At 58.3% G+C, this 26,676-nt stretch overlaps 10 protein-coding genes across 10 annotated transcripts; 3 read left to right on the forward strand and 7 right to left on the reverse strand.

Moving 5' to 3' along the window:
• Window positions 1-166: 166 nt before the first annotated feature.
• Window positions 167-3,063, reverse strand: HRG_11433 (nuclear pore protein; the record flags this gene model as incomplete). The annotated part of the gene is made up of 6 exons (XM_044869903.1): window positions 167-495; window positions 556-665; window positions 714-978; window positions 1,043-1,730; window positions 1,778-1,990; window positions 2,050-3,063. 6 exons carry the CDS (start codon window positions 3,061-3,063, stop codon window positions 167-169), a joined length of 2,619 nt encoding a protein of 872 aa, XP_044714800.1.
• A 660-nt stretch (window positions 3,064-3,723) lies between these two features.
• HRG_11434 (mature-T-Cell proliferation I type domain-containing protein) lies at window positions 3,724-4,162 on the reverse strand (the record flags this gene model as incomplete). The annotated part of the gene is made up of 4 exons (XM_044869904.1): window positions 3,724-3,899; window positions 3,968-3,980; window positions 4,048-4,104; window positions 4,160-4,162. 4 exons carry the CDS (start codon window positions 4,160-4,162, stop codon window positions 3,724-3,726), a joined length of 249 nt encoding a protein of 82 aa, XP_044714801.1.
• An 864-nt stretch (window positions 4,163-5,026) lies between these two features.
• On the forward strand, window positions 5,027-5,427 carry HRG_11435 (ubiquitin-2 like rad60 SUMO-like domain-containing protein; the record flags this gene model as incomplete). The annotated part of the gene is made up of 2 exons (XM_044869905.1): window positions 5,027-5,260; window positions 5,353-5,427. The coding sequence occupies 2 exons, from the start codon at window positions 5,027-5,029 to the stop codon at window positions 5,425-5,427; spliced, it is 309 nt and encodes a 102-aa protein (XP_044714802.1).
• Window positions 5,428-5,751: 324 nt separating this feature from the next.
• On the reverse strand, window positions 5,752-8,152 carry HRG_11436 (LIM domain-containing protein; the record flags this gene model as incomplete). Its single annotated transcript, XM_044869906.1, has 4 exons — window positions 5,752-6,570; window positions 6,622-7,510; window positions 7,604-8,012; window positions 8,077-8,152. 4 exons carry the CDS (start codon window positions 8,150-8,152, stop codon window positions 5,752-5,754), a joined length of 2,193 nt encoding a protein of 730 aa, XP_044714803.1.
• A 678-nt stretch (window positions 8,153-8,830) lies between these two features.
• Window positions 8,831-9,496, reverse strand: HRG_11437 (mitochondrial copper ion transporter; the record flags this gene model as incomplete). Its single annotated transcript, XM_044869907.1, has 4 exons — window positions 8,831-8,942; window positions 9,013-9,127; window positions 9,190-9,224; window positions 9,291-9,496. The coding sequence occupies 4 exons, from the start codon at window positions 9,494-9,496 to the stop codon at window positions 8,831-8,833; spliced, it is 468 nt and encodes a 155-aa protein (XP_044714804.1).
• Window positions 9,497-10,147: 651 nt separating this feature from the next.
• HRG_11438 (dynamin domain-containing protein) lies at window positions 10,148-12,739 on the forward strand (the record flags this gene model as incomplete). Its single annotated transcript, XM_044869908.1, has 4 exons — window positions 10,148-10,246; window positions 10,333-10,719; window positions 10,775-12,364; window positions 12,428-12,739. The coding sequence occupies 4 exons, from the start codon at window positions 10,148-10,150 to the stop codon at window positions 12,737-12,739; spliced, it is 2,388 nt and encodes a 795-aa protein (XP_044714805.1).
• Window positions 12,740-13,356: 617 nt separating this feature from the next.
• On the reverse strand, window positions 13,357-17,262 carry HRG_11439 (uncharacterized protein; the record flags this gene model as incomplete). Its single annotated transcript, XM_044869909.1, has 7 exons — window positions 13,357-13,552; window positions 13,631-14,016; window positions 14,076-14,183; window positions 14,257-15,726; window positions 15,772-16,115; window positions 16,163-16,631; window positions 16,684-17,262. 7 exons carry the CDS (start codon window positions 17,260-17,262, stop codon window positions 13,357-13,359), a joined length of 3,552 nt encoding a protein of 1,183 aa, XP_044714806.1.
• Window positions 17,263-17,684: 422 nt separating this feature from the next.
• Window positions 17,685-20,361, reverse strand: HRG_11440 (fungal specific transcription factor domain-containing protein; the record flags this gene model as incomplete). The annotated part of the gene is made up of 5 exons (XM_044869910.1): window positions 17,685-17,801; window positions 17,853-17,957; window positions 18,006-19,028; window positions 19,083-20,118; window positions 20,240-20,361. 5 exons carry the CDS (start codon window positions 20,359-20,361, stop codon window positions 17,685-17,687), a joined length of 2,403 nt encoding a protein of 800 aa, XP_044714807.1.
• Window positions 20,362-22,398: 2,037 nt separating this feature from the next.
• HRG_11441 (glutaredoxin domain-containing protein) lies at window positions 22,399-23,232 on the reverse strand (the record flags this gene model as incomplete). The annotated part of the gene is made up of 2 exons (XM_044869911.1): window positions 22,399-22,470; window positions 22,537-23,232. 2 exons carry the CDS (start codon window positions 23,230-23,232, stop codon window positions 22,399-22,401), a joined length of 768 nt encoding a protein of 255 aa, XP_044714808.1.
• Window positions 23,233-23,867: 635 nt separating this feature from the next.
• HRG_11442 (variant SH3 domain-containing protein) lies at window positions 23,868-26,297 on the forward strand (the record flags this gene model as incomplete). Its single annotated transcript, XM_044869912.1, has 10 exons — window positions 23,868-23,971; window positions 24,023-24,063; window positions 24,114-24,207; window positions 24,271-24,545; window positions 24,621-24,904; window positions 24,971-25,171; window positions 25,223-25,603; window positions 25,664-25,760; window positions 25,821-26,120; window positions 26,173-26,297. The coding sequence occupies 10 exons, from the start codon at window positions 23,868-23,870 to the stop codon at window positions 26,295-26,297; spliced, it is 1,902 nt and encodes a 633-aa protein (XP_044714809.1).
• Window positions 26,298-26,676: the final 379 nt, after the last annotated feature.

Raw genomic sequence — 26,676 nt, forward strand, 5'->3', positions numbered from 1 at the left:
CGATACTCCGTGACTTTGCTGCTTGCCTTGGAGGGGTATATCTCTTCTTCACTTGGCCTCTCTGACTTCGAGGAAGCACCAAGCACACCAGCAACGCGCCCATCGCCATCAACCGCCTTCCACCCCCTCACCAATGATCTTCGTACAGTATCCCCTCCTCTCCGTCTCATTGCTTGACGGTCCAAAGGTCGCGCGACCACCCCGTCTCCCGCAGCTTCTTGCTGCTCGAACCGGTCGCCCCCTTGTTCCCCTTTGCCGTGGCCAGCGCCTTGCTGCACGCCGTAAATGCCTCGACCAGCTCCCTCATCCGCTTCGCCTCGACAAACGCCGTCGCCAAGTTCGACTCGCGCTCGGCGACAGTGCCCGCCAGCTCCATGCACTCCAGCAGGTTGTCCCGGGAGAGCCCGTTGCCCGCGTAGTGCAGGCCGCTCACAAATGCCAGGATCGCTTCAGGCAAATAGACCTGCCGTAGCTCGCGGAGCTCCTTGTCACCCCCTGACTCGGTGTCAGCAGCTTTTTCGACGGCGCATCCGCGTGTGGTGACAGCCAACGTACCCTCAATGCTCGTCAGCAGCCAGCTGCCCAGCAGCGGCTGCATCCGATCCTTCATGACTTTGACTGCATCGCCGACCCCGCTCCAGAACGTGCGGTCTCCTGGTGGCGCCCTGTACTCGTCAGTCTCGTTCTCTTTGCCCCGCAGGAGAAATACATACTCTTTGGAAAGCCTCATCAGGGAGCCCATAGTTTCCAGGCTGTCGAGCGCCCGTGCCAGATGCTCCAGCTCACGGTAGTTTCGCGCATCGGTCATGACTTGCTCCGGCACTGCGCTAGCGATGCCGCTTTGGTCGAGCTGCTGAGCCCAAAAGTCGACGTCGTCGAACACCCCGAGGTCGACCTCCTGCTCGCTGACGTTTTGCAAGATCGCGTCAAACTGCACTCGCTCCATGAGTCTCCGAGCCGCGAGCAGATGCGTGTTTCCTGTCGGTGCGTCAGCCCAGGCCTGATGCGCGATCTCCCAGCAACAACGCCTCGAGTGACTTACTGAAGAAAAACTTGTATACTTGAACGCCAATACGCAAGACTTCGGGCCAAGCAACCTGGACCTGCAGGAGCCACTCCAACGACCGGATGACGTGCTCGTCCTTTGCTGAAATAACGGCATCATCGTCGCCGAAGAAGTCGGCTTTGATACCACGCCCATGCCGAACTGTAGGTGGGCCCTCCCCTATGATACTAAACGACTCCTTCGCAGTGAACGTGTCGTTGGTGTGATCGAGCTTGTCAAACACTAGCTTCGCCAATGTTTCCACAAACTTTAGAACGTCTATGCCGACCCTCTTGATGAGCTTGAGCTGCGTCATGCGCCTATCGGCGTTTTGTTCATGGATCATATTCCAGCTCAGAACCTCGTACTGGCGCGGGGACCGCAGTATTGAGCAGTACAGAGGGATCAGCTCTTTCAGATTGGCACGTGCCAAGTAATCCGTGTATCCGGCGATAATGCTCTCCTGGCCAGAGCGCCAGTGAGATGTTGTGAGTTGATCCTGCACCTTGCCCTCCAGGGCGTCGAACTGGCGCAGCAGAGCTATGAGCACATATATATGGCATGCTATGCGAAGACCTTCGTGCTGTTCGAGGCCGAAAAACTTGTGGCGGACAAGATCTCCCTTGTCGTTGAGGAAATTCCACGCGGTAGGATGTATCGAGGGAAGCAGCAAAGACGGCTCGTCCTTGTTTGCGTCTTCAGTCAGCACGAGCGCTTGCTCGTATAGATGACGGTCGATATCTCTCGCGATGAGGAAGCTTGAAGTGCCTTGTTTGGCTCCAGCGCCTCGTCCCTGGTGCTCTTCTGGGATTCCAGCGTCGTCACCAGCCGCTTCTCAACACCTTCCAGTTCGCCGTGAAACTGAATAGCATCAAAGGACGGAAAGGACTGGGCCAAGACGGACACCGTGTCGGGCGGAGATTGGCTCAGCAAATGTGAATCGATCTGGGTTCGCAAGAGGCGTTGTAGTTGGCAAACAGGAAGTCGTCCCAACTCTTGGCCACCTTTTCGACGCTCGCAATGTCTCCCGACAGCAAGCCGTACACGGCCCGCTCGTAGTCGTCGGAGCCGCCGCCCCGGGCCAAGCTGAGGCACATGCGGCGCCACAGCACAAGAGACGCCGGAGGGGCGTCTGCCATGATTTCCTTGCCATCAGCAGGGAGCAGCATTCCCGACATGGAAATCGCCCTCCACATCTCGGTGCGTTCTTGGCACCATTCGCGTATGGTCTGCAGGCTGCTGCCCCGACGAAGATGCTCAAAGCAGCCCAGCCATATCGCCCGCTCAAAGTATTCGTCTTGTGGCTCGAGTTTGCGGCCTTGACGCGTACCTGCGTCAGGGTCCAACTGTGTGACAAGCGGCGCTCCATCCGAGTTGAGGTGGGACGTGGTAACGCTTGGGGACTGTCGATCCAACAGATGTGGCCAAGCCGTCATGCTCTTTCTGAGTTTGATTTTGGAGCGGGTATGAAGCCACCCGTGGGCAATGATGTCTCCCCTGTCGGCATTTTGTTGCAGTTCGCGCGCCAACTCGTCAATGTCGGGGCCGGACGCGGCGTTTGTCTGCAGCCACTGGAGGACAGCGCGGCGCTCTTTGAGTATAGGATCCGTGTCGACCAAGTCGTGCAGCGCCTTCTTTTTCGCCGTGAAGAGAGACGACGTCGGCTGGGCTTCGGCAGATCTCAGCGGGAGGAGCCGACGGACAAGATCCCATGTTTGAATCTCCCTTTCCAGTTGCCTCATCTCGTTGAGCACCATCGGGTCTGGCTTGGCGGCGTCGCTGTCGTCCACGTCCATGTCGACGTCTTCGTTTCCATCGCGCATGCGTTTCGGCCGTTTCTGTATCAGCCGCCGGATCGCGTTCTCGTGATACTTTCGTGGAAGATCTAGAACCCGCTCTCTCTTCTCGGACAAGCTCAGCCCGGGTGCAAGACAATTGTCGAGAGCATTTGCGAACTCTTCGACGTGGGGCCCGGGCTGGATGCCCTTGATCTGCTTCTCATCCTCCTTTGGTTCCATCTCCGTGGCCAAGGGTCAATGTCGGAGACAGGAAGTAGGGCGTGCGTCGAATGCCCAGGTGCCTCGTAGCGAGGCGGGTTTGCTAGCCTTGACTTGGGCGCGGGCTGCAGGCCCTCCGCAAGCCCCACCACCGGCCAGTTTGGGCCGGTTTCACAGCGAATACGATGGAGGCAAGTGTTGTATTTTCGAGTAAGAGCTTCGATTAATCGCCGTCCTCGCTTGGTTGCAAGTCTGGGGTGTGTGCAAGACTTTGTTTTGCTGCGCGATCGAGCTTTGGCAGAGACCAGGGTACAAAGGTACCTACCCACCTGCACGGATATTTCCACGGCGGTGGGAAAACTGCGATAGGTATCTACAAGGGACATGGGCTAAGATATGCAACAAAGCGACACACAGCAAATGATGGATTTACTGCAATTTTCTTGCTCTTCGCCGTCTCCTTCCTCCTTTCTCCTTCATCAATGTCAACGGCATTCATATTAGAGTCTCGGAACAAGACCCTTCACTGCTTGTTCAGGTCCCAAGAGGATCTCTCGCGCGCTCAATGATCGCCTAGAAGCACACCGACGCTCTTCACACAAGTTGCCTGAGTTTACGCAATGCCGGCGGACGCAACATACGACGAGCGTTAAATTCCATGATGACATGTGGCGCCTCTCGCTATCTGGCCTCGGTCTGCTGCTGCTTAAGCTTGAGGCGCAGGAGGCTAGGCTGGGGACAGCTGGGGCTCTTTGCGTCGTCGCCGTAGCGCTGGTAGAAGGCCTGGCAGCACTCGTAGAGGGCCTTGACGGCGTCCTGACACTTGGCCTCGCTGTAGTTGTTGCGGGCCAGGCAGTCTGGTTGGTCCTTGGGTGAGTATGTATGCCGACAGTCTTGATGACGAGAGTCCAAGGAGCAAGCGTACCCTGGATTGCGCACTGAGGTTCCGCACACGTCAGGTGGAATATTCCAAAGCAGGCCGGTGCAGGTAAGACGGGCACTCACGGCGCGCGGGTGGCAAGGCGGCTTGGCCTCTACATCACTCTGCAGAGAATTCGTTGGCTATCGGGACGACGGGTCAATACGAAGGCCTCGCCGGGGGATGGAAGCGTCAAACCATGCTTGAGATCGGACCTCGTTTGCGTCCAGCAAGTTACAGTTCGATCAGGTTGGCAAACAGGCCGGCAAGTCGCGCAGGCGAATCGGAAAGAGGCGTGACGGGAGGGATGGAGAGGGGGAGCACAGTCGATGATGGGCCAGAATACACCCGCACGGGTACGAAGTAGAACAGCAGTACTTGCTCCGAGGTAGCTTCTCAGGCAGAGACATGAACATGTACAGGCCGGCGGGTAGGAGAGGTGTCCATTACCGAGTTAAGCGCCGGCGTTTGCTGTAGAGGCGCCCGGCAAGTGCAGCACCCAGATCTGGCCATCTTGAAGCCTCCCTCGAGATGTCATTATGAGTTTTCAACGCCAGGCAGCAACTGTGTTTGTGCCCGCTCGCGATTGCCGTGGATTGGCCGAGCACTTCTGTGTACGTACCTCCTCCGGTCCATATGTGCAAAGATACTTGAAGATACAGTGTTTTGGCAGCTGCTCCAACCATCAGAAGCTTCCGAACACGCAACTAGCTTTTCCGGAAGCACGTGCTCTGGACAAACATCCCATCAGTAAAGGCATGGGGCTTCCAGCAGCTGCGGGCCAACCGTAAGCAGAGCGCCCCACCTTTGGTTTTGCCTCCCACCTCTGCCTCGCCCAACGACAGACATCTCGTGCTTCATCATCATCATTCACTTTCACCACGCGCCAGCCGCTGCTTTCCTCCCAACCCTCGCCTCCTCCCGCGCACACCGCATCGCACCGCGTACAGATTGCGCCATCATCTTCAATCTCCACGCACCCCTGCTCCCCGCCACGGCGGCCATCGAGATAGAAGCGCCACCGACCGAGGCAACGCGAGAAGGCTATCGAAAAGAACCGCCATCATGTCCGCCGAAAATGATGCCAACACCTCCCCCGACCAGCAGGAGGCGGCTCCTAGCGAGCACCTCAACATAAAAGTTACCGACAACAACAACGAGGTTTTCTTCAAGATCAAGCGGAGCACCAAGCTCGAAAAGCTCATGAACGCTTTCTGCGAACGGCAGGGCAAAAACATCAACTCGGTTCGCTTCCTCTTCGAGGGCGCGCGTGTCCAACCTACAGACACGCCCGACACTGTATGCTCTCCTCCCGTCCGCCATCACTGGCGGGCCCCCTCGTCTGCATGCCTTGACCGCCATCGATGCTAATGCTCCCAACTTTTTGACAGCTTGAAATGCAAGACGGGGACACGCTAGAGGTCCATCAAGAGCAAGTCGGTGGAGGCCGCTTGACCACGTTGTAGGAGGGAGCAGTCCGGGCACACAGGCGTTAGGCGGGGACGATGATACGACGGCGCTCTTCTCGCGTGGCCAATGGCGGCTGGATTTGATTGTGTATTTCGGAATCAAGGTCAACAAGGAGGCGACATTCTGCGCATAGTCCGCCCAAGACGATTCTCACGGTGTTCAAGGTTTCATCTGCGCCTCGCGTCACGCTATTGTCTTCACACCCCCGTCCGTAGTCGTCGATCATTCATTGCTTTCGTATTCACATGGACCTTGCGCCTATCTATCCCTCCCGATCATAATTCGTACACTCACAAAGGCTCTAACACCTAGTCCTCAGCTCACGACTTGAGCTCTCGCGTTCGGCACGCCGTGCAGAGAACCACCATCCCCCCCTGCATCTCTTTGGGGAAGATCTGCCCGTCGTCGAAGCCGCCCTGGCACTCGGCGCAGCGGAAGCAGTGCTCGTGCCACTCTCCTCCCAGGGCCTGGATGTACTGCCCGATGACGGCCGTCTTGCAATTCTTGCATTTGGGCGCCCGCCGCTCGGTGCGCTTGGTCTGGCAGTTGATACACCACGCGTACCCGTCCTTTTCAATGTGCGTCATGCCGTGCTCAAACGGGTCTCCGCACTCTGCGCAGAAAAAGTGGCCGTAGTGCCAGTGCTGGCCGAGCGCCACAATGTGCTCGCCCAGGATCGGCGTCCTGCAGTGCTTGCAGCGCGGCGCGAAGAGCTCGTGCCAGTCCAGGTGGCAGTAGAAGCGGAGCCGCTCGTCGCCGTCCTCGGCTTCCGTCGTCCCCGGCAGCTCCACCAACTGCTCCCCCGCGGCGCGACGACGGATCCTCTCGAGCCGCTCCGCGCGAACATGGTCCGGCTCGGGGCTAATCTCCATGGCCTCGAGGCTGGTTCCGCACACCAGGCAGCTGAAGCAGTGTGGGTGGAACCGCTCAGGAAACCCGGCGAGTGCCACAAGCCTCCCTTCAATCGGAAGTCCGCATTCATGGCAGGTGGCCGTCGCGCGGCCGACAGCCCCCGGAGCGGGCGACCAGTGACCTCGAGGTCGTTGAGCTCTTCGGACCTGGGTGCCAACGCCGTCAGGGCTCGGCAGTGGGCGCGCGGCCGGCTGGGCGTCTGGGAGGACGATGGCAGGAACATTGCCCTGATCTGTCGCGTCGTCGGAAACAATGGCGGGCACATCGATAGTAGGCACCGACATCTGGGACCCACTGTCCGGCCCGGCTACAGCGATTGATGGTATACCCGGGCGTGACGCCGTCCGTGGCTGCGGCGTCTGGTCCTCTGCCACAGAGATACGAGGAATAGCCATAGGTTGCTTGTTGCCGTCTTTGAACAGCGCCGAGTCTTGAGCTGGCCAGTCTGGCTTGACATCAGCGACCTCGTCCGGGGCTTCCCAGTTCGCATCAAAGCTTACAATAGGTCGGCCCGGACTGTCGCTGACAGCGGTGGGCTCAGGGAGCCTGGAGCTGCGATCCTTGAGCTTCCTGCTGGTGGCCGCCCTGATGTCCTGGCCGCGGACCTCGACTCCACTCCTGCGCTCCACCGACGGTTCCGGCATTGCTCTTGGTGAGGGGGTGTTTGTCGTGTATTGTGCGTTGCGGGACTGCGTCGGAGGATTGCGGTGTATCTCGACCTGGTTGAGAGCCTTGGAGATATTCGAGGCGCCTCGAGAGGCCTCGAAACGGGCCCGATTTACTGGGCCTCGAGGCTTGCCGGGCAGTTTATCCGGCGATGCGCGGCCGGCGGAGGCAGTTTTGCTTGTCGAGGACGACACCTCTGGTTCCTCCCAGATCTGATCGCCAGAGAAGGGGCGCTCGACCTCGCCGCTAATGTTCCTCTTAAGGCTGGTGCGGCGACGGCCAGAACTGACTGTTCCGTACGACTTGGAATTTTTGCTGGCCGATTGGCTCGTTTCTCCAGGCTTTCGAGGGACCTGCGATGAATCGTTGCTGTCTGTGGAGCTCACAGAGACAGACCGCGAGCCAACATCCCTGCCGAGACCGCTCGGGGCGATCTCGTCCCCATGTGTCCCAATGCTGGCCGTACGGGCATGAGCATAGCTGTTCCTTCTAAGGTGAGGTCTATAGCGATATGGCCCGTCCGGTCGCGGGACACGGCCTCCGTTTTGGTGTTGCCAGACAAGCTCGGCGGCTTCGTCAAGAGCGGCATTGTACAGGCGGCCGTCGTCGTCTTCCGACGTCTCGTCCCTTGTAGCTTTCTGGATGTCCATGTCTTGCATGGCTTCGCGGAGAGAGACGGCCTCCTCCTTTTCCATCCATCTTTGGCCGCGTTCCATGTACGTCGCTGTTGGCACGACTTCGGAGGGCTTCAGCGGAATAGTCGGCCCCGTTGGATAGTAGTCGCGTCCGCGGCTCGTGGTGGTCGAGTTCCGGGTAGAGATGCTGGTTGCACCAGCGCTCGGTGCCTGCGACGGAGCACGTCGATGTCCGTGAATATTGACCGTTTGAGAGGCAGCATCGAAGCTATTGCGGTCTGTGAAGGCACGAGCGGAGGAGGTCGGCAGCGGCCTGGCACCACCAGGACGTGCTGTGCGGTTCGTGCGTAGATCTGCGAGATAGCCGGCTGGAAAGACGAGGAATGTCAGCGACGGGGGCATTAGACAAACAGGTCTGCAAAGGCGTTCTACCGAACTGATCATTTGACATGTACGAAGGGGATGGCGGCGTCATCCGCTGCCCCTTGCCATCGGTTGACTTTCTCATGGCACTAGCGGTGCGTTGAGCCGCAAAGTCGAGAATCGAGAGCAAGGTGGAAGGGACTGAACGGTTCTGCGGAGACGATATGTACGTGGGTAGCTACGTATAGGCAGCAGCAGATAAGGCACAGCGTCCGTTTTGAGTGGGTTATTATGTCGGGGAACAGTTGAATGTGGTGGAGATGTTGGGCGCTGGGCTGAAGTGCGTGTACGGATACGGCGTGCAGTTTTGGAGTGGGTGTTGACTGGGCAACGCGCCACACTGCTGCAGCTCGCCACCGCCGCCGCATCATTACTTGTTCAGCTGTACTAGAAAGTTAGGTAAGCAATCAACGCGCGCACCATCACATCATCCCTTTGAATGTGGAGGAGCAGCCCTCAGGTCACTCACAGGGATTCCAACGAATTAGATCGTTAATGAGCTTGGCCAGCTGCTACGCCTAGGTCCGCACGTTGAGAAGAAAGTAGACGTGGGATGGTTTGCTGCCTATTATGGAGGCTGTGACCGAGGGCTGCCCCTCCACATGCAAAGGGATGGCCCATGACAGAAGGGGTTGATCAGCTAAGCTTGTCGAGTCTCTGGTACATACGGCCACTTCTATGAGTGTAGAACTAGATCCCGGCAGCTGCTAGTCCTAAGTCTCTAACACCACCTCTCGCTCCCACCCCCGCCCCCTTCCCCCCCTCACCACCGTAGCTCGCCCTTGACGCCCTTCTCTGATTTTGAGACCTGCGAATAGGGTTTGGGCGTCTCGGCAAAGCCCAGATTCTTGAAGTCATCCTTGGCCATCAGATTCCTTTTGGGGGTGGATGGAAGGGTTAGTTGGTTTGCTCCGCTTCAAGTCAGCCAATCAGCCAGCATCTTACCGGTCCATCCTGCAGGCGAGATAGGCCTTCATCAGGTTGCGGCACTCGTCGTCGTTGATGCCGCGGGCATTATTCATGCACGCGATGTATTTGGGTATGACATGCTTGCACTCGCCTGAAGACGTTTGATTAGCTCTTCGTGGCCCGCTCGACGACCAGGGTCTGTCCTTCACCCACCATCGTGGTCCAGCGGAAAGCTCCCACGTTGCGGCCTGACGGGCAGAGGACTGTTAGACGTGGCGCTCTCCTCAGCGGCCATTTGTGAGTGCTGCACTCACGGGGTGGGCTTGGTCGACGGCAGCTTTCCTGGGCTGCCAAAGGTGCTCATGGCTTCGACATATGGTATCTGGGCCTGGCGGACAATGGCTTCAGCGGTGGTTTGCAACAAGTTGGCACTGGGGAGGGTGCCTCTCCAAAAGACTCGTGCTTCTCGCCAGATGGTTGTCGTGGCTTTGCTGACCTTATACGGAACATGGCGGTGCATTGAAGCCACAGACTAGAATTTACACTGTGCGTACTTTGCATCTTGGCATCCGCGCAGCCTCGGCAGCAAGCGGCTCCGCGACGGTACTCGATACGAGCATCTACATGTCCACACAGCAGGCCGCGTTCTGTCGCTCACGCGCTGGTGACTTGGCCAGCCTACCGTGATCCCGGCTCTGCTGGGCGCGCATAAACACTCGCAGCAGGATTTGTACGAGTCGGCTTCGCACCGGCGCGCGCAGAACACGCTATTCATCAGTGGATCCAGCCGAGACGCGAAGAGGCAGCCATGCCGGCCGAGTTGACGAGTGCAGGGCTGCGTACAGTGAATGCTGCACTGTATACACCTCTATCGCAGGGTAGTGGTACCCCGAGGCTACCTTCCTCAGCGGCGCCAGTTAGCGCAAAAGAGGGATCCAAGAATCTCTCGCGAGTATCCACACGGAAACTCCGACGCCCAGCAACCCGCGGCCTCAACCAAGCGTCTTATTTGATCACGACGCGCAGCACAACATCCTCGAGAGCGTATCTGCCTTTGCATGCCCTGGCCAGCGGCCGCCCGACGACCTCAGCTCGGACTCCTAACCTCCCTGCTCATCGCGCGCCCGTCCTCTGCTCCCCTCGCCGCCACCAGCTTCTCCCCTTCGTCGCCATGGCTGCCCTCGGCGAGGATTTGCTCAGCACCGTCAACAAGCTACAGGACCTGGTCTTCAATACCATCGGCAATGACTCTCTAGATCTTCCCCAGATCGTATGTGAAACCCCCCCTTCCCCGCCTCTTTTCCCTTTCCTCCCATCCAGCTTTGGGCCGACAAGCCGAGCTCACGCCCATTGCAGGTCGTTGTCGGCTCTCAGTCGGCGGGCAAATCGTCAGTCCTCGAAAACATCGTCGGCCGCGACTTTCTGCCCCGAGGAAGCGGCATCGTCACCCGGCGGCCCCTGATCCTCCAGCTCATCAATGTCCCCGACGACGACGATGCTCCAGACCCCTCCAGAGATCCCTTCAGCTCTGCCTCATCCGCCCGCCGCTCCGAGTGGGCAGAATTTCACCACATCCCCAACCGTAGATTCAGCGATTTTTCAGACATCAAGCGCGAGATCGAGAACGAGACGTCGAGGGTCGCCGGCAGCAACAAGGGAATCAACAGACAGCCCATCAACCTCAAGATCTACTCGCCCAATGTCTTGAACCTCACCTTGGTCGATCTCCCGGGCTTGACAAAGGTCGTCTCGCGCTTCTTCCCCGTCTTTGCCTTCATTGCCTAATCTTTGCCTGTAGGTGCCCATTGGCGATCAGCCGACCGACATCGAGAAGCAAACGCGAAACCTCATCTCCGAATACATTGCCAAGCCCAACAGTCTTATCCTCGCCGTATCGCCTGCCAATGTCGACATTGTCAATTCCGAAGCCTTGAAGCTTGCCCGCCATGTGGATCCACTCGGTAGGAGGACCATCGGCGTCCTCACCAAGGTCGACCTAATGGATCACGGCACCAATGCGCTTGACATCCTCTCAGGCCGCGTGTACCCTCTGAAACTCGGCTTCATTGGCGTGGTGAACCGGTCCCAGCAGGATATCCAAGGCAACAAGCCCATGGACGAGGCCCTCAAAGCTGAGAATGACTTCTTCAAGCACCATCCAGCCTATCGCAACATCTCAACCAGATGCGGCACCCATTTCTTGGCAAAGACGCTCAACACCACCCTCATGTCGCACATTCGAGACCGGCTGCCGGACATCAAAGCTCGTCTGAATACGCTCATGGGCCAGACCCAGCAAGAGCTCGCCAGCTATGGCGACATGCACTTCAGCGGCAAGGAGCACCGTGGATCTCTCATACTGCAGCTCATGACGCGCTTCGCAAACTCTTTCATCGCCTCCATCGACGGCACTTCGACCGAGATATCGACCAAGGAGCTTTGCGGTGGTGCGCGCATCTACTACATCTTCAACTCTGTCTTCGGCAGCTCCCTCGAGACCATCGATCCCACATCCAACTTATCTGCGCTGGACATCCGCACCGCGATCCGCAACTCCACCGGGCCGCGGCCTAGTCTCTTTGTGCCCGAAATGGCCTTTGACCTTCTCGTCAAGCCGCAAATCAAGCTGCTCGAAATCCCTAGCCAACGCTGCGTCGAGTTGGTGTACGAGGAGTTGATCAAGATCTGCCACACCTGTGGCTCAACCGAACTTTCCAGGTTCCCCAGATTACAGGCCAAGCTCATCGAAACCGTTTCAGACCTGTTACGTGAGAGGCTCGGGCCTGCATCGTCCTATGTCGAGTCGCTCATTTCCATCCAGCGCGCGTACATCAACACGAACCACCCCAACTTCCTAGGTGCCGCCGCTGCCATGAGCAACGTCGTCAACGCAAAGCAGGAGCGCGAACGAAAGCGGTTCATCCAAGAAGAGCGCGAACGGCGAGAGAAGCGACGCCTCAAGGAGCTTGGCGCCAACGGCGTGGAGCCGGCCGAGGAGGGCGAGGAGGCTGAAAAGGGAGAACTCAGTGTGCGCAAGGCTGGCTCGAAGCCTCCGCGCAGCCTGTCCCCGGCAATCCAAGAGCATGTCCACGGTAGCCTGGCAGCTGCCGTCAACGGTGGACGACCGCAATCCCCGTCGCGGCTCAACGGCCAAGGCTTGGGTGCCCGAGACACGTTCTTGAACTATTTCTTCGGCAAGGAGGGCGTCACCCCGCCCAACTTTACCTCGTCAAGTCCCGTAGGCGCAGGCCGGCATTTGAGCCCCGCAGGTGAGCCCGCCTCCTCTCTGGGCGTTCGAAGAGAGGACAGGGTCGCGCTCCGTTCAGCCCCGCCGCGGGACGATGAATATGAGCCCACCGGCAAGAGTTACGGATTGGCGTCACAATTTGTAAGATCTCTTCCCGGCCCCAGTATTCAATGTGTGTGTGTTTACTAACGGCCTTGTCTGCAGGGAGAGTCGAACGAGCCGGCCCTGACGGACCGCGAGGCCATGGAGACGGAGCTCATCAGGGCCCTCATCTCGTCCTACTTCAACATTGTGCGCGAGTCGATTGCCGACCAGGTCCCCAAGGCCGTCATGCACCTCCTCGTCAACCACTGCAAGGACGTTGTGCAGAACCGCCTCGTCAGCGAGCTGTACCGGGAGAGCCTGTTTGAGGAGCTGCTGTACGAGGACGACGCCGTCAAGAAGGAGCGCGAGAAGTGCGAGAATCTTCTCGCCACGTACCGCGAGGCGGCTAAGATTATCGGCGAGGTGCTGTGAGGCGAGCCGGTGCCCTGTTTCCATGCTGAGATGACTTGATGTTTTTTTGCTGTTGCCGTCGTCCTCTGCTCGTGTCGGTTTTTTAGACTGCGCAGACGACTTTGATGGGCCAGTGGCAGGGGGATGACTAGAGCAGTCGCGAAGCGCGCGTCTTGTCCTACAGAGAAGGGAAATTTTTGTATGATACACAAGGAGGAAATGGAGGACGGCGGCTGGCGTGGGCTGCATGCCCTCCCGTTCGCACCCGTCAGCTGCCTTGTTTGTTGCGTGTGCGCCTCGGTCGTCGGGGAGGGGAAGGGGTGAAAGGGGGAAGAAGAAGGGTTGCTGGCTGGGTTTTATGCAGGCGGACAAGGGTCAGGGTCGGGAAAACATGGCATGCCACTCAGACATTTACAGGAGACTTGAAATAGGTGGGCTAGGATCTGTATTAAAAGCATCATCACTCGACTCGCTGTGGCGTCTCGTCCCTCCATAGCCACAAACATTATATACTAGTGTTTTCCAGGGCCCGGGTGATTCCCGATGCCAGACACTACTTCATTCGTAGAATGCCGTCTTCCCGCAAGTCCTCAATTCTCCTCGCATAAGAGCATGGATCAAGCCAAGCTCTTGCCCCCTCAACGCCGTGCTTCGCGCGAAGCAGCGGCGGCGGTGCCACGACCCGTCTCGGGATACCGAGGATCATACTCCTCGTAGTCCATCCTCAACGGCGGCCTAGAAGCATACGCGGCCGGCGGGCCCATCTCGTCGCCATATACCACCGACCCGTGTCGCGGATACAGCTCTGGAGCACGAGGTTCGCGGGGGTAATACCTGCCGCCATCGTCCTGCTGGACGAGCCGCTTGGCCGGGTAATCGCCCTGCCGATTACGAACCTCCACCACCTCGTACGGTTCAGCCACCTGGACAGACTGGGCTGTGAACCCTTGCGGATAGACGCCGTATGGGCGGTATCCGGTGCCTTGGCGGATGGCCGACGATGCCTGAGGCGCCCACGGCCCGGGCCCTTGGTAGTAGCCCTGTACACCTCCATCGTACACTGGCAGAGCGTAGTGATACGGCTCGTCGTAGCGACCAGCTAGATACTCAAGGTTGCTAGCGTGATCAATCCGGTCTGAAGCGGCCCGCGGCCGCCCGCCGTAACGCGCATCCTGTCGCAGAGCGTCCCTAGGAGTGACAACTCCACGTTCAGACTCCAGATGGGATTCGAGGCTACCGAGGATTTCGAACCCGTCTTCGTGTAATCGTGCATACGGCACCGAGGCAGCCAATGGATGCTGATACCCGTCCACACATCGAAATCCGGGGACACTTGGCATAGCTTGGTAAATCTTACCTCCCTGGGAAGCATCCCGTTCTGGCAGATGTCCGTGAGGGCTCTCCGCTGTCCCGTAAACCACTCTCGCAGGCCGCAAATCTGGCCTTGCCCCATGATCGTGAGTAACTACATCATGCGAGGGATTGGCGTTTTTGTTCGTGGCCGTGGTGCCCCCGTCCTCTGCATTCTTAGCACTGACCGGATTGGTCTTTCTGTCGAGCTGGTGCTGGAAGCTTGTGGCTCTCGACAGATCATGCGAAGTGTTGCCCGCGTTCTGAACAGGCCTCTTCTGCTGCATCGCCCCGCTCATGGGGCCTTGTCGCTGATCCACAGCTGGTGCTTTAGGGGTCTTGACTTGCCCGGCCCACGGCAACGCGTCGGTGACTATTTGGAGAGCCGCCTCGTGCTTACCGAGGCTTTTTTGGAGCTCGGGAATAGCCCGCCGGTCTGGGGAGCGTATCATGTTGAAGTGCCAATCAACAGGACCACTTCCTAGCTGGTCTCCCGTACCCTCGCTGTGCTTCATCTTAAAATGCTTCAGGAGTTGGGGAAACGTCAGAGGCTTCGGTTCGGCTTCGGCATCATGGCTGAAGTCGCATGTTTTGCAATGCAGGCTCTTGATACTGCGCGCCGGTCTCATATCCCTGTGATTTGACATGCCATCAATGAAAGTGTTCAGTGAAGGTCGTTCAGAAAACTTCTCCTCAAACCTCGCCACAATGTGGTGAAGAAGAACGTGGGCCTTGGTTGAATCAGGCAAATCGTGCATGTGCGCAATCTTGCGCCAAATCTCTTTGCAAATTCTAGCCATGTAATTGAGTCGAGCCACGTACTGCCCGCGGTTAAGACAGTCTGCCGTAGCTGCAGGGTTGTTTGTGCGGGAAGCGTTGCCTTTACCAGTCGACGACGCTCCTGGGGCCTGTTCGGGCGGCTGAGGACCAACAAGCTGCAACCGCTGCGGGTAGGATGGATGGGTTGGAACCTGAGGATGTTGCAAAGGCTGACGCAGGTTTGCATGAGCGGGCACGGGAGGAGCCTGCGATGCATTGGGAGCCCGGGCTGCATGGCCGAGAGCTTGGTTAGAAGCACCGGAGGGCGGCAAAGCCGGGTGGCTATCGCGACCGTGGGGGAGCGGGGGTTGAAGAGGGTCGCTTTTGGAGCCCTCGCCAGCTTGCTTCGTTGTCTTCCGTCTCGGGTCCGACTCGAAAATGGGCGTCTCGGGCCATTCAGTCCTCCAGTGAACAACTCTATTGCCCATACTAAGGGCTGCGGTATGCTTCGCCGCATAATGTTGAACGACCGCTTGAAGCCCGAATGCCTTGCGATTGCCTGAACAGCCGGTACAGAAGAACAGCTCCGTGCCGTGCCGATCTGTGTGCTTCTTGATTTTCGCATCGAAAATCCATTTCATATGCTCAAGCGTCAGTTTCTGAGTCCAGGGACCTGTAGGGGGGTCTGGGACCGCTCTGCGGCCGGCGGCCTGCACTGCGGCAGCATCTTTGGCCACTTCAGCATAAAACCTCTTTCGTACGTAAAATAATACCTCCACGGCAAAGCGCGAAGCCTCCTTCTTGGATAAATTTGCGCCATCGTTCCAGCTGTGCCGTATGTAGTCGTCCGCGAATCCAGATATCCTAGCCCGCAACGGCCCTTGAGTCTCATCCCATTGCTTGTCAACAACTTGACGAGCTGATGAAGAACCCGCCGCTTTTACCTCGGTTGCGTTCATGCTCTCCGGGTGAGAGGAAATTGGTGCTGGGATTTCTGGTCGTCGCTGCTCAGCGGCTTCTCGGTGGTCGAGAAGACGCTGCTTCAGGGTTCCCCAGGCTCTCTCGTCCAGTGGTACTGGGATCCGAATCATCGCTAGAAAGGCAGGCACACGGCTTAAGTCGCTCAGGGTGAACGGCGGGTCGAGCAGTGCCGCTCGTCGTTCGATCTCGGCTTTTCTCAGGGCCTTAAGCTCAGCCGCCTCCTCTTCGGCGAGCTTTGCGTGATCAACAGGGCGTGAGCCTGGTCCTGTGGCTACGTTTCCCACCTCGGGTTGGGTCCGTATGAGGTCTGCTGCCTGTTAGCCAAGCCAGATCAAAGGGCTGTGCGACACGTACCATGGATGCTCGTGGGCGGCTCTCGATGCTGCATCACGTCTCCGCCAGACTTTTGCGGCTCGTTGACGGAGGCCTGAGCATCGAGGATTCTAGTAGGAGAAGGCGCCTCAGTTTTCTGAGTGGACGATTGCAGACTTTGGAGGGAAGCGCGCATATCGTGGACGCCGCCAGCAAGATACCATCTCTCCCAGCGCGAAGCATCGGCAAGTGAACGCTTCCCACGAGCTTCAAGGCCCTTGACCCATTCCTCTGCAGCAGCATGGCCAAGCGCCTTGACGCCCTCAAACTCGGCGTGGATAGCCTTGGCCTGCTCCGAGGAAAATATTTTTGCGACCTGGGAGTGCATGAGGTCTGTGCCGGTGGACAAGAGCTGGGGGGGGATGACATGCAGTTCAGAAGTCACGAACACCATGGGAAGACCTGCCAGGAGAAAAGAGGGTATCGAGGGCGAGAGAAAGAGATGTACTTCCTGCAGCTATCATCAACACCAGGGACGTACCACGAAAAACGGGGGTCCATACCTTGATAGTGTTTTCGGAGAGACATCGACCGCAGATGACGAGAAAAAAAGGGAAGATGGGTGAGACGCCCTTGGCGCCTGGCCCGCGATGCCACTGGTCCTGTGTTCTTCCACTCTCTGGGCGCACGCGGGTGCCACAGAACTGGCAAGATCGAGTGCAGCAGAGACGCCACATTTCGATCTCTGACCTTCCCTTGAGCGGCCCCGGCATATGCGGCCAGAAGAAACGCCGAGAAGCCTGCCAGATGGCATCGGGCTTCAGCGGCGGTAGGATGGAGGGGGGGACATGGCAAGGCTGCGAGATGTCGTCCTCGACCGGGGAAGAAGGGTCGAGGTACTTGTGGAAGCGTTTGTTGACGGCCAACAAACAGCCCAGGGTCTTTGGTGGGAGCAGGGCAAAGATGCGATGCCAAATCTCCGCTGGGAGACGAAAGGTCCTGTCAGGATGGGAACCGAAGCCATTTTCTCCCAGTCTCATCCTCTTGGCGCCAGCCGGTCCGGATGGGCTGGCGAGGTCCGATGTTTTCCTTTTCACGGAGCGGGAGTGCGAAGTGTCCTCGCTGTCCGCCGCCGATTCCATTGCGAGTGCTGCGGTCGGGTGGTGAGGCCTGTCGACGGTTGGCTGAACGAGCGCGCGCGCGTTATGAAGCTGGCCAAAGTCGAGGTTCTGGTTATTGTGGGGGTGCAGAGCACAGTATACGGGCAGTGTTATGTAAGCACGAGAGAGTATCCCAGACGGGGGCGAATGGGAAGGTGAGAGCCTGAGAGGACGAAATAATGACAGTTCGGCTTCAAAGTTATATGGTTACGCCCGTTCAACGGACCAGGCGGGGTCCACCATCTGGTTCTCTCTATCTATACACGAGGATCGCGACCCTGCTTCTCGTTGTCAGAGACGACACTTCAACTCGGACTCCATTCAAGCAACACCACCCAAATCCCCATTCACGTACTCGCTTTTCAACAAAGTCATACAACAGTCATATCTGCGTAGCCAATGCTTCATTGCACGTTCATCGACCCGGGATCTTGCTCAGACGACGGCTCCCCCGTTCCGAATACCTGGAAGCCTTGGTCCGCTCCCCAATTTGCCATTTGCGTGTAGTTCTCGAACGCGCTCTGTTCCTCGTGTCAGCACATCCGAGGGCGTCTACCGTGGTGCACACTCACCCAGTCAAAGCTCGCGCTCGGATCCGCCGTCATGCCAGAGCTGCCACCAAGATTCGTAAACATGGACAGCGGAGACGCGGCGTCGGCGGCGTTGAATCTGTCTGTCTGCATGTCTCCAAGATTCGGGGGGGGCAGACCAAAATCCATTCCCACAAACGCACCGCTGTTGGCATTCGAGAAGGCGTTCATTCCATCGTTGAGGTTCCCGAAGTACTCGGGAGTCATCGCGCCGCCAAGCATCGCCTGGATATCGTTCGTGCCAGCATTCGCCTCCAGGGTCGTCGAGTTTTCTCGGGGATCCCGGGAGCCGTTTGAACTTTGCGCTGGATCCCTGGTTTTCTGCAGCATAATGTCCAGAATCTTGGAGGCTTTGAATGCCTCTATCGAGGTGTCGGCGAGGCTCTTCCAGATGCCTGCCGCGTCCTCCAGAGCTCCAATCATCTTGGCACGCTCCTCTGGCGTCCACACGAATGCGCCATCGTGATCTTGAGAGGCCGCCGACTGCTTCGCGGTGTTATCGAAATGCAGGTCCAACACGAGAAGCATGGCTGGCAGGATGAACTCCTTGGTTGCGATCGACTTGACGTACCAGCTGACCGCTCGAAGCCTTCCGTTGCCCTGTGACTCGCGGTGCAGCGTCTGTAGATGGCCCATGGCCTGCAGTGACGCCTCTATGGCACTACGCCGCGAGTGCGCATACCTTGGATTCTGCCGTGCCCGGGGAAGGTATTTACGGTGTAGCAAGCACAGGATCCTCTGGTAGAGGATGTCGATGTTGAAACGGGCAACAATCAACGTGACTGCATCGCGGGACTCCTCGAGTGGGCCAAGCTTGAGATGGGGTGGAAGCTCCTGCATGACCTGGCGTAGCTTTGCATCGAACCGAATGATTTCATCGTAAGAGACATTCCTGCCCACCCTGTTCGTGGCTTGGAGAATGTTGCCCAGTTCGTTGCAGAGTCGGGCCTTGGCAATCATGTACGAAATCGGAGTCGCCTCCGTATTGGGGCGGGACGGTGGCAGTTGTTGGATCCCCGGATGAAAATCGTCGTCAAAAAGATTGTTTGGGAGCTGCGTGTCGCAGTCGTGCTCGTAAATCATGCTCGGCAAGGAAACCAGGTGGGAGAAAATCACATCGGACATTCGGACTAATGCCCACGTTCTGCGCCTCATCTCCTGTGACGCGGTCAGGGGGTGAACTTTGAGCAGAATGGTGCCAGTGTTACTTACTGCCTGGAAAGGGGTGAGCGATGGGAACCACTTGGCATCGCGATGATATCCCATTCGAAACGCGATTCTCGTGATGAGTGAGACAATCAACCATAGGCCAAGTTCAGCGTCCCATCGCGAGGAGCATTCCCCGAAGACGTAGAGTATCATTGTCTCAACCGTGTACTCCATGGGCTTCGTGTAGTCGGCCTTGGTAAGGCACTGTACGGTGCGCAACCGAAACTCGGAGGCGAGCTCCAAGGTCCGGCCTTTCCACTCCGGAGGCTCATCTCCCACTTTGTGATAGCTCAGCATGGCGAGACAGAGAATCGAGTAGAGAAGGCCTAACCACATGATGGGCGTTTTGGAAGGATCTTCCCAGTGTGATCTGAGTTGCTGCAGAAAGGTCGGCCCGTGGATGATGCTAACGGTGTGTTCCATCGAGTTGAAGTAGCGGCCGCACAGCGCGAGGACACTTGACTTGGGCGGAAGCTCGGCGCGGAGCTCAATTTCCGACGCCGGGACAGCGCCGAGGAGCAATGTAGGGCCCTCGCGGGCAGTGACTGGTTTCGATGACTTGACACGCTCATAGCTCGTCTCAAGCTCCTTCTTGTGGGAAGTAAAGTAGTTTTTGACCTCGGCGATGTCTGCGAGTATCAGGTGCCAGTGTTCCTGTCCGATATACATGGACTTTCCCTTGTCGGTATCGACTTTCAGGACTCCCAAAGACGCGGCGAGGCCATCGTCGACGTCGCTGTCATCGTCCACCATGGCCGGTTCTTCACGGCCGATCTTGGCAGATGAGCCGCTGTCCGCCACAGAATGAGAGGCTGAAGCGCCCACGTGGGAGGCGGCGGAATCAATGTTGGCCCCGTTGTGCATGAGCGACAGGACAAGACCCTCGAGACGGTCGATGCGGTTCTGCATGTCGTCCGGACTCGAGTCTCCTTGGCTTTGGCTCTTCTTGCGCGCTGAGGGGGATGCATAGGAGCACGACGTGGTGGCCATGCCCTCGCGTTTGGTGCAGTTGCTACAAGGATGGCTCCTGTCACATTTCCTGTCGGCGCGTCAGTGATGATGGGACTGTGGATGTGTCTGTCATCGGCTCAGCTCACAATCTGCGAGCCTGTTAGCAACTTTGTGCAAGCAATGCCGGGGAGGCTCTGGCTGCGACGCACTTTCTTGTCCTGCAGGGATAGCAGCTCAGGGGAACACGATTCCGTCTCCTGACCACGCGAAATTGTTCCTCTGGGGAGCGACCTCCGGTAGAAGAGTTTGTAGAAGGCGGCGTGGGTGTCATTGCTATGGCGTGCGTGACGAATACGCGAAGCGGGCGGCGTGGATGAACGGCCGATCGGGTGCTTCGGAGTTAGGGCCGGCCGAGTGGATTGAGTCCGTATCGGCAGTCTAGTGGATTGCGCGCACCAAGCTTAACGGTATCTTTTCGTGTTGCAGACGGACGATAAAGGGTATTTATCGCGCAAGAAGCTGCAGCTGCCGTCGGCTTCGCTGAGTACTCCAGTTTCGTCACCCTTGGCACCGGGCCGCATAGGACAGCCGGGCCGGCGGCGCTGGGACCCTTTCTCGTGGCTCGTGATGGTCGGGCCTCGGAGCGGCAGGCGAGATACTGTGAGCTTGATTCGACTCAGGCTTTTTCCAAGGGGGAAAAATTGCGGGATCGCCAATGGTCAGAGGTGACGATTCCGAGAGGCAGTGTCGGAATTGCTGGTGCGCGTCGGATGGTGAAGGCGGAACGGAGTTTGTAAAGCATCAGAAGCGCCTCGACACCGGGCAAGGTGGAGTCGATTGCAGGTTGCGGCGAAGCGGACGTATTTACAACAGCGGGTTGGATTATCGCACACTCCGTACGCGTGGGACGGGAAGAAAGGAGGGCGGCTTCAGTCGAGAGGGGAGTCCTGGATGGAGGTTGAGGAAGAAAGAATAGCGTGCTGGCGCAAGAGACGACAGCCTTTATTAAGAGACGCCGGCGTTTGGCGCATGCGTTGCCGCCTGGCGACGACTGACGAGGAGAGGTACAGTGGTGTACTTACCTACCTAGGTACCTACCTAGGTAGTAGGTATGTAGGTACCTATGTACCGATGGGTACCCCGTAGTGCCAAGCGTTCACCGCCAGCCATTTGGCAAGTCGACGATTTCGTATCTACCGACCCACCTTATGTGCTTCGTAGACATGAGCAAAGTAAAGGATTACAGTGCTCCCTTTAGCGCGCCTTTTAAAAGAGGAAATATGAAAGACGGGAAAACAGCCTTCGGGAGAGTCCAGACACTCGAACGTGGCGCGATACAGCTGCGGGAGCTCCTCAGTTTTGGGACAAGGGCAGCATAATTGGTCGAGATAGTCGCCAGTTCCACTTTTTGTACCTGGGTGCTTCTAGGTAGTGCCTACCCTACAGCAGCGAAGAGTCGGGGAAAGTGAAATAGTATCGAGGCAGCTTCTGGCCTGTTGCGTTGACGTTCTATCTCGGTACTTTGCGGTACATACGCGTACCGGTTCAGCAGCTCAACCTCTGGTTGGAAACACGAAAGATGCAGCTACTGTACACCTTGAGTACCAAGCAGCCAGGTATTGTGCGTGCTTGAGGCGAGGAGTGAGTCACAACTATCCATGCAACCAACTTGCCGCCTCTGCTAGGACACATCTGGACTAGTCGCCCGGAATGCCATCAACTACCCGGGCATGATTCATGAACCGGCAGGCGTGGCATTTGTCAGCCGCCGTAATATTGCTTTCCGCACCGTCGGACTAGGCAGCCAGTCTACGAAGTACACATCCATCAAAGCATGATTAGTCGAACCCTTGCGGCATAGGTCGAGTCTGCGATGGCCCTGCCTTGAAACGTGCGCTTACATCCGGTACTAACTCACACCCCCAGTGGACGGTGTGCGGCTCGCACTAGCTCAAGACAAGCATCGTAACAAGGGTTGACGGATTGCTGCCGAATGCTTTACCCAGGCCACTGACCAGCACAAAATGCAAGTATACAGAGTCAATGTTGGCAAAAGACCTTCACCACCGTTTCGCGGCCATATCTTCCCAGTAGTGGTGCCTCGGCCCCTTTGCCCGCTGGCCATTGCATCCCCCACAATCGTCCTTGCCGACGAGCTCGACTCGCCGCATGCCCATGGTTCAAGTCCAACAGGCCTTTCCACCCCACAAGCCCCCCTCGGCTCGATAGAACAGCTTCCCTTCCGTCCTTGGCTTCGACGGCTTCTGGAGTTTCCTGCGCTAATATCTTGCCATGCTCGCGCGGAGCTGCCCTGTGTCCTGTACGAGACGAATATCGAAACGTCGTCTTGGAATATTACTCGGTAATATCACGCCGCTGCCGAGTCTCCGACACTGTAGGCCTTGAAGAAGTCTGCATCGCTCGCGAGCTCCTCCTTGACCTAGTATTGAGTGTCAGTCGGGCTCGGCCACCATCGAGGTAAGGATATGGTCAACAAACGACTTACAATGTCCAGCCCGCCAACGAGCTCGCCGTCGATCCAGAGCTGCGGATAGGTTGGCCACTCGGCAAACTCCTTGAGTCCCTGGCGAACCTCGTCATCGGCCAGGATGTTGAAGAATCCGTACTTGACCGAGTTTTCTCGCAGAATTGCCACCACCTGTCGCGAGAAGCCGCATTGCGGGGAGCCTGGGGTTCCCTTCATGAATAGCATGACTGGTGCCGCCTTGACGAGATCCCCCAAGCGCTTTTGAAGATCCTCATCTTGCTTCTCGGGATCCACATCCGTCTGCGAAGTCTGGTCGCTGGTTTTCTGAACCCCATTGGTCACGCCGGTATGCGACGAAGTATTCGTGTCGCCACGGGCGTGCTTCTCGATGGCGGCCCTGACCTTGACGGCATTGCTGCCGCTAACACTCTCGACGACCTGGCCGTTACGGAGGAGGACCAGGAAGGGAACGGCAGTGACGTCGTAGGTTTCGCTAACGTCGCTTAATTCCTCCGCGTTGACAGATGTCCAAAGGGTGCTTGGCGGCTCGGTAAGAGGGTATTCGGAGGCCAGCGTCTCGAGGACCGTAGCCATCTGGGCACACGGGGCGGCCCATGGAGCGTGGAAGGAGACGATGACGAGCGCCGACGCGGGCGCGGAAGCCAGTAGCTGCTCCCATTGAGCGTCCGACGTGATCTCAGAGATGCTTGACATGGCGGGCGGCTGTGTCGACGTGCAAATGACCGGTGAAGTCGTCGGCTGTGCAAAAGTGTAAAGAGCACCGGCCTCGAAATTTGGCGGGGCAGCAGCCTCTAGCCCAAGCGACATCCTTTGCTGAGCGTTGCGTCATTTGGCCTGCTCCGTATTGGCTGCTACGTGCATGCCAAGTATCCATCCATGTACGTACTGTGCTTCATGCCCCATGCTGATACTTGCCAGATTGTCTGCTAACGGTGACGCAGTGGATCTCTCGCTGCGGAGTGCTAGTCGCCTAGCAAATCCCCCTCTACTGCAGCCTAGACTCGCTCAGCCTGCTCCGCCCCTCCTCGCCCCGCCGAGCAAGCAAGCAAACATCGACGGCTACGGATCATCGTCGCCAACCTGGAGCTTCTCCGTCAGCCTACAAATCTCGACTGACCTCCTGCTGCGTGTCCCAGACGCCACCACCTCTCGCCGCAACCGCCGCCTCTACCGCGTCAGGGCCTCCCGACAAGAACCCATCACTTCCCGCTGACCCCTGACAACGACAAGCTGCCGCTGGCTGTTTCTGTCCATCATTCGCAAATCGCCAAAGGGACAAGGCCAGGCACCCCCCGTCACTGCTGGTGCCACCAACCCCCTCGTCCAGCATGGCCTCGTTGAATTTATCCATCAACGGGCCGTCCATAAAAAGCAGCTACAATGGAGTGGTCAGCGGACCTCCGCCGCCGTCCAGCTCGCCCACATATGCGCAGTGGGCCCTCTTCTCGGTTCAGTCACCGCTCATGAACGCCTTTCAAGACAGCGGTGCCAAGGAGAGCATCCTCAAGGTGGAGAGCACAGGCGGTATGGTAGCTTGCTGCGAGAGGAGGCATCGTGACACTGACCAGTTGCAGATGGCGAATTGGTCGAGCTGATCGAAGACTTCAACGAAGGCCGCATCCAGTTCGCCTTCGTCAAGGTCAAGGACCCCAACACGGCTCTCCCCAAGTGCGTCCTGATCGCGTGGTGCGGGGGTGGTGTCCCCGAGCGAACAAAAGGCTACTTCACTAGCCACGCGGCTACTGTCTCTAAAATTCTTCATGGATACCACATTCAGATCACTGCCCGATCCGACAGTGACCTCGAGGTTGATTCCATCATGAAAAAGGTCTCCGATGCTTCCGGTGCCAAATACTCGGCCGCGAGCTCCGGCGGCATGGCTCCGGCGGCGCCCCCTCCCGTCAAGTCGAAACCCGTCTTCACGCCGACTGCATCCAGTGCCGGCCGCTCCGCCAACCCCCTCGTCGCTGCGCGGTCCAGGAGGGACGAGGGTGTTGACGATGACGGTTGGGGTGCTGATGCTCCTCCGGTCACGAGAACCGAGATACAGAAGGTAGAGTCGGCCTACCGGCCGACCAAAGTCAACATGGCCGAGCTCACCAAGCAGAAGCCGGAAGCCCCGCGCTTCGATGGCGGCAGACCTCAAGACAATGGATCCGAAGATGTCGTCAAGGGAGCTTATCAGCCCGTGGGCAAGGTTGATATCGCTGCAATCCGAGCGGCGGCCAAAAACAAAGGGGACGATCGACCGACGCCCGTCAAAGGGACTTACGAGCCGATCGGCAAGGTTGACATTGCTGCGATTCGCGCAAAGGCCCAAAAGCCTGCGGATGCTTCAACGGACAACGCGCAGTCGCCGAAGCCAGTTGCCGACACAGCCGCAGCGTTTTCCCAGCCGAGTCATTCGGAGCGCATCTCGGCTCTACCGAAGCCCAAGGTCGCGAACAAGTTCGGAGGCGCCTCGGCTTTCACGGGGACCAAAGCACCGACCCCTGGGGGCGCTGGTTTTGGCGTCCCCGGCGCCTCTACCCCTGCTCCTGTTGGCAGTACGAGCCGAACATTCGCCGACGAGGGGGGGAAAACCCCAGCTCAAATTTGGGCGGAGAAGAAAGCGAGGCAGCGAGGCTCGGATGTAGGCAGCGCCGGCGCGGTGCCACTCACGTCGCCAGTTGCTCCTCAAAAGAGCGGCGCCGGCGAGTGGAAGAGCGGATACACTGGCAAGTCGTGGGCTCCGGTGCAGGCCCCCGGCTACAGCCGCGCCGCGCTGAGCCAGGACAACACTGGCGAGGCCGACAGGGGAGCTGAGGGAGGACCAGATTCTCCATCGGGGGGGGTCTCGGCTCTTAGGGATCGATTCAAGAACGTGGCCCCGATTGGCTCGGGAACCGCGCCTCCTGTGCCCCAATCTGCGCAGGACGAAGCCGAACCCTCGCCCGCGCCGCCACCTGTGTCGGACAACTCACGGTCCTCCGGTGGCTTTGCGCTACCGGGACTTCCCAACCGCCCCCCGCCGCCCACCGACGAGGAAGACGAAGAGAGTGATGGGCAGCCATCTCCGATCCGGGTAGCTGCTCCCGTCCCGCGCAGTGCCCAACCGGAGCTGGAGCGGCCCGACGGGCACCAGGCACCACCCCCCGTGCCCCCCAGCCAGATCGATGTACCTAGGGAGGACGAGCTCCCGGATGAGGAGGAGGCAGTCCACTCGGCCCGAGAAGCAGCCGGTGCCGTGGCGGGGCAGTCGTTACCCCAGGATCACGAGGCGGCATACCAGGGTGAACAAGGCGGCAAACGTGCCGTCATTCAGTATGACTACGAAAAGGCCGAAGACAACGAAATCGAACTGATCGAGGGCGAATACGTAACCAACATCGACATGGTGGACGACGACTGGTGGATGGGCACAAACTCGAGGGGCGAGAGCGGGCTATTCCCCAGCAACTACGTGGAGCTTGTCGCAGACGACGATCATGGCTCCTCGGCTGCGGCGCCGGCGGCCCCGTCGATGCCGGAACCCGCACACGCGACCGAGGCTGGTCCTACAGCTACTGCCTTGTATGACTATGAGGCAGCTGAAGACAATGGTTAGTGTGATTGAATGATGGAGACAGACTATGGCGGCTAACTCATGCGCAGAACTGAGCTTCCCCGAGGACGCCAAGATCACGAACCTCGAGTTCCCGGACGAGGACTGGTGGTTTGGAAGCTTCCAGGGGCAGTCAGGCCTGTTCCCAGCGAACTACGTGCAACTGGATGCGTAGGCGATTTGGCGGGAGAGGAAACGTAAGGAACATTGGCTGAAGAGCCAGAGGAATTGGCGGTCCGTAGCGGTCCGTAGGATGGAGCCAGACAATGAACAAAAGAGAACCAATCAAATACTTTCTTGTACCATAACCGCCGTCTATCGACCAAAATCTAAACCCCCCCGATTGGATATAGACATTGAGTATTTGACTGGTGCAAAACATACATGGTACGATTGTGTTTAGGATACAGGGGGAAGTGTGAGGGAGAGCGGAAAGGCTTGAGCACTGGTGCCAGAGAAGAGGCTGAGGCGAAGCTGACGAGCGCCTGTGGTAGCGCCACTGCACATGAAACACGGTGCTGGGATGGAGACGGGGAAGTCGTCTTGCAATGCGT

Source organism: Hirsutella rhossiliensis (assembly GCF_020360975.1).
Source record: "Hirsutella rhossiliensis strain HR02 chromosome Unknown scaffold00021, whole genome shotgun sequence".
Lineage (NCBI taxonomy): Eukaryota > Fungi > Ascomycota > Sordariomycetes > Hypocreales > Ophiocordycipitaceae > Hirsutella > Hirsutella rhossiliensis.